The sequence below is a fragment of the Chenopodium quinoa genome, unplaced genomic scaffold (genome assembly GCF_001683475.1).
Source record: "Chenopodium quinoa cultivar QQ74 unplaced genomic scaffold, ASM168347v1, whole genome shotgun sequence".
NCBI classification, from domain to species: Eukaryota; Viridiplantae; Streptophyta; class Magnoliopsida; order Caryophyllales; family Amaranthaceae; genus Chenopodium; species Chenopodium quinoa.
Genome location: NW_018745617.1, coordinates 345,334 through 351,029, shown reverse-complemented (window position 1 = coordinate 351,029; position 5,696 = coordinate 345,334). Strand labels below are relative to the sequence as shown.

General features: G+C 29.5%; 1 protein-coding gene across 1 annotated transcript; it reads left to right on the top strand.

Annotated features, from left to right (window-relative positions):
- The first annotated feature begins 3,884 nt into the window (after positions 1–3,884).
- On the top strand, positions 3,885–5,460 carry LOC110716696 (1-aminocyclopropane-1-carboxylate synthase 7-like). Its single transcript, XM_021895339.1, has 3 exons — positions 3,885–4,064; positions 4,196–4,488; positions 4,596–5,460. The coding sequence occupies exons 1-3, from the start codon at positions 3,885–3,887 to the stop codon at positions 5,458–5,460; spliced, it is 1,338 nt and encodes a 445-aa protein (XP_021751031.1).
- Positions 5,461–5,696: the final 236 nt, after the last annotated feature.

The window sequence follows — 5,696 nt, the reverse complement described above, 5'->3', positions numbered from 1 at the left end:
GTCCTATTTTGACCAGCAATTTCTCTCAAACTACTTTCATTAAATTAATGCTGTCACATTTTGTTATGATAAAACTTATTATGGAGTATATTACTTTTCTTTCAATAATCTTGTCAATATATGCTAAGATAAACCAGTAATCAAAGTTCTTTAATAAAAAATACGCCCAAATAATTCACCCCTATTGAATTAACCTTACCTTTAAACTCGTTTTGATATAACAAATGAGCATTAACTTGTCCCATTAGTTTAAGTTGTGATTTATAGCTATATTCCGTCATTTTTCTTTAATTTAATGTATTCTGCTGTTGTCAAAAAAAAAATGTCCGAAATTTATATTTTGTTTTAATCGAATAAGTTTCTTCAATTCGTTCCAATCATTAATTTTAATTTAGTTCAATTCTTGTCAGGTGATCAAGTAACAAGCTAACTAACAATTATGCAATGAAATCTATATGCTTAATCCAAAGTTTAAAATATGGAAACTAAACATTGGATTTTAAAATGAAATAATTTTATATTTTTGGTGAGACATGTTCTTGATACATGTCACATCTTTAGAGGTCGAGGCCGCCAAACAAACGTCAGCAACAACTTCTTATTGATCCCTTTTTCACCTTAATCTAATTATAAAACAAATAATCCTTTAATAGATCGAAAATCTTTTGTTGTTGAATTTTGCACATGGATTTTCATAATCTTGAGCCGACAATAGCATATTTTTCTTGTCGTTAAATTTTTTTTATTCGATTTTTCTTCTTTTTTTATCCTTATTATTTTATTTTTAGTGTAGTTGGAGGTACATATTAACTCATTCTGACAAATTAAATTAATTCTAATCCTAAACATTACACTTTTATACCATATGCTGCTTATTTGTTGTGCAAGAAACATTACATACTCACATCATATCCACTTGTACTGTTAGTTGTACATAACCATGCATAAAAAAAATATTATTTATACCTAAATTGTTCTACTAAACTTCGACTAATTTTAATTTTAGTTGTCATCTCCTAACTTTTTGTAGGGCTTGAATCCGAGACAGCTAATTAAGCTGTAACAACTCCATTGCCAATTGACCCAAGCTAAGCATGTGATGGTTACATATCTTACAATAGGCAATCAAGTTACTTAGATCATACCTTTCTATGCATTTCATTCATGCATGCATGTTGTCTCCCTATCTAACCTTTCATAGGGCTTGAAATCGAGATTTCTAGTTAAGTAATAATATCTCCCTTACTAGCTGATCTAAACATGTGGTACTTACATGCAATATATGATCGAGTTACGTTGACCTTCTAATGCATGAACTTCATGCATGCATGTTATATTAATTCATCATTTGAGTGCTTGAAGTTGGTATGGAATTGATTTTATGGTTTTACTCAAAATCTAGTATGATTGCAATTTGTTATTTGAGAAAACAACATAATAAAACCATTCATATTCATATGTAGGGTATTTTGACTTAGTATATGTTATGTTATGCTTTAAATTGATGTAGTTGTAGGTCATCAAATCTTATAGTAGCCTCTTATTTTGTCTTTATTTATCGGAAAATCAGAATCTTAATCTTGTGTAAATTAGTATCTTTGGCCTCTCGTCAGAATTTAACTACTGTCAGATCTTATTCTTTGTAGTGTTTTAGGTATTCTACCTATTCTCCAAGCATGACAGTATACACTTAACAGTAATGTTCTTAATTTTATCCTTCTCTAAAGATTTGATTCGTCGTAGGTTGGAATTGCAAGCAATTACCAACACAAAATTTGAAGGACGTAAATATATAAGTATAAAATTTGACTAGTTTATGACCTACTAAATTTATTATTATTACCTAAACGTTCAGTAAACTAAAACATAGAAATTTGTCTAATGATCTAGTAAAACAATGTTAAATTTTGATCATGTGTGATAAGGAAATTAAAAGAGAATAAGGACATAAAGTAATACTTATATAATTTAAACTTATATATTTCAAATAAAAAGATCAAACTTTAAAAAAAAATTAAAAAAATTGCTCAAGTTGAATAAATTATTACTTGTAACTTATATATAATGGATGTTGCTAACGAGCGTCTTGAGGGATTAGATAACTAATGAATATATTGCTTAAAATAGTATTAAGTTATGAATGCACGACAAAATCACGGGTCGTTTGGTGTATTAATGTCATCTTTATTCTAATATTTTCACTTTTAGTTTTCTTATCTAACACCACGGAGCGCCCGTTAGCTTTTGCCAAATATAATTTACTATCACTACCTTAGTGTTGCTAAGGAAATTATAAACAGGTGAATTTGAGAGATTGTTATATACACCCCAGTACACCGTACACCAAAGAGTTTTTTATTATTCTGTTTTTGATGATTTTTTTCAATTTTTAATCAAATGAAGATCAAAACTAACCTTGCATTAGTTGGGCAATACGTGCACCCGATTATATATAACAAATTCTTGGTGAATTTTGTAGATTAACATTGAAATTTTTAGCTTTTGCATATTGTTGATTAAAGATTTAAAGATATTGTCAATGATTGAAATGGTGCATTAGCAAAACTTGAAATGAAAAAGTGTTGCAAGGAAAAAAAAAGTATTATAGTATTATAATTAAGATAAGGGAAATTCAAGTGAAAAGAAGTCTATCTAAATTTTCATACTTGTTATTTGGCATAGTTTTTTTTTTAATACAAAAAAAAAAAAAAAAAAATCCAATAACAGGAAACAAGAATAAGATGTTTTCACTATTCTATTATCAATTTAAAAATTATCATAATATTAATAAGTTTGACCAATTTTCGATTATATCAGAGTAGTATGATTTTGAAAAAATAAATAAATAAAAAATCAAAAAACAAAAAATTAAAAAACAGAAAATCATAGCAATACCAAACGGTCCCTTAATTATTTGATGCTACATTTTGTTATCATGACATTAGTTATTAATTATGTTTATTGTTTGGAAACACAATAGATTATTTATTAAAATTCACCATATAAGACACTTTTAATTTGTTCACCTCACCTTATTTGTTAATAATATGGATTAATTTCAACAAAAATAATTTACATTTTGCAAAAATAATTATTAAAAATAGAGTTTAATCACTATAAATCCAAAATTTCAAATAAAAAACTAAATATAATAGTATATAAATCCACAAAAATAAATTTTAATCACTAAAAAAAATTAATTTTATGGAAAATAACTTAATATCATTAAAAAAAATAATTTCAATTCAATAAATTAATTATTGTAGCTCGATAATAATAATAATAATAATAATAATAATAATAATAATAATAATAATAATAATAATAATAATAATAATAATAATAATAATAATAATAATAATAATAATAATAATAATAATAATAATAAAATGTGAAGTGAATAAGCGTAACCTAATAAATTATAAATGGTAAAACAATAATTTTTTTAAAAAAAACTATGGTAGAACAATAATTTACATATATGGTGTAACCACGAAAATTTGGAAAACGAGTCAGTGAGCTCAACCACCAAATTTTATAGGATCTTATTCAGAGACTACTGCAACTCTACAGTTGTCATGACAAATAAAAAGCGTTATTATGTAAAAGTTAAGATTTGATCTTGCTTACATTACTAATCAATCATTGGTCTCTTCACTCTTTTTTCTTGCATATATTTTATTATTGCCTTTAACTTGTTAGTTGTAGAGAACTTGTCTTCTGTTAAACCCTACCTATATATACCAATGCTCTTACTCTCTAATCTCCATCAAACAGTTTATCGAACTCTCTCTACCTATCTCGTGGTAGTATAACAAGTTTCTCTCCTACGACACATTTTTCATCTTTATAGACTTACACCTTCAGTGTATTGAAGTTAAGCCATGGCTATTCTTGAGCTTGAGCAACCAGCAGCTTCCGTCGAGCTGTCGAAAATTGCAGTTTCTGATACACATGGTGAAGACTCTCCTTATTTCGCTGGATGGAAAGCGTATGATGATGACCCTTATCAGGAAATAACGAATCCCACCGGTGTTATTCAGATGGGACTAGCTGAAAATCAAGTAAGTAGTTTCAACAAAAACCCAAGAACTGAAATAAAATGAAAGTGTACAACAATACAGTATTTTTTTTTAAAGGAAAATTTTTTGTCGAAGTTGGTTGCTCATTGTGCTTGTTATTTTTTCTTGAACAGGTTTCTTTCGATATTCTGGAAGAGTACTTAGAACAACACTCAGAATCGAGTAGCTGGGGGAATGCAAAAAGTGCTGGATTTCGAGAAAATGCATTATTTCAAGACTACCATGGACTATCATCGTTTCGAAAGGCAATGGCTAGTTTCATGGAACAAATTAGAGGAGGAAAAGTAAAGTTTGATTACAACAGAATAGTCCTAACTGCAGGAGCTACTGCTGCAAACGAACTCTTAACCTTCATTATCGCCGACCCTGGAGATGCTCTATTAGTCCCAACTCCTTATTATCCAGGGTAAGAAATCGAACCCTACTTTAAAACACGAATTATATAATCGAGTGCAGTATTTATTTGTGCAATTGTTCTTGTAAACTAATCATACTTTTCTGTTATTTCTTCAGATTTGATAGAGATTTGAGGTGGAGAACTGGAGTAAATATTGTCCCAATTCATTGCGACAGCTCAAACGGCTTTCAGGTGACTCCTGAAGCATTAGAGGATGCATACAGCAGAGCAGAAGCTCTGAAAATGAAAGTAAGAGGAGTTCTGATCACAAACCCGTCGAATCCCTTAGGTGCTACTATTAACAGAAAAGTGTTGGAAGAGATATTGGACTTTGTTTCGCGTAAAAACATCCATCTTGTATCAGATGAGATCTACTCAGGTTCTGTTTTCTCCCCTGAAGACTTTACCAGTATTGCAGAAGTACTCGAAGCTCGAAACTTCAGAGATGCAGAGAGAGTACACATTGTCTACAGTCTGTCAAAGGATCTTGGACTACCCGGTTTCAGAGTAGGAACATTGTATTCTTACAATGATAAGGTTGTTACTACTGCAAGAAGAATGTCTAGTTTTACATTAGTATCATCTCAGACTCAGTATCTGTTAGCTGCAATGCTGTCAGATGAAAAATTTACCGCGAATTACATCAGGACTAACAGAGAAAGGCTAAGGAAACGTTACGACTTGATCATCAAGGGGCTAAGGAAAGCCGGGATTGAATGTTTGGAAGGAAATGCAGGGTTGTTTTGTTGGATGAATTTAAGTCCATTCCTCGAAAACCCGACACGAGAGTGTGAGTTAGAGTTATGGAGATCAATTGTTGATGAGGTGAAGCTAAACATTTCACCTGGTTCATCCTGTCATTGTTCTGAACCTGGGTGGTTCAGGGTCTGTTTTGCAAATATGAGTGAACATACACTAGAAATTGCATTAAAAAGGTTAAATAATTTTATGGAAGAAAGGAATTTTAAAGAAAGAAATTAAAAAATTCTTTCTGATTAATATTTTTTTCCTTTTTGACAAATAGATATGAAATTTTTTTAAGGTGATATCACCTTTTAAATGTACAAGTTAGGATTATAAAGTATAGTCTCAAAATGCTGTAAAAAAATTTGGTAAATTAAGTATATAAACGTACACGTAATTTTTAATTTTTTGGGTAGTTTTAATAAATAATATTGCCTATATTGGTGTTGCTGGTTTCCAAGAAGTCTCCGTGT

What these genes read in the sequence shown, in the direction of transcription:
- LOC110716696 (XM_021895339.1), top strand. Translation starts at nt 3,885, where the DNA reads ATGGCTATTCTTGAGCTTGAGCAACCAGCAGCTTCCGTCGAGCTGTCG. An exon ending in TGGGACTAGCTGAAAATCAA is followed by an intron (nt 4,065 to 4,195) that starts GTAAGTAGTTTC and finishes TTTCTTGAACAG; the next exon opens with GTTTCTTTCGATATTCTGGA. An exon ending in CCAACTCCTTATTATCCAGG is followed by an intron (nt 4,489 to 4,595) that starts GTAAGAAATCGA and finishes TTATTTCTTCAG; the next exon opens with ATTTGATAGAGATTTGAGGT.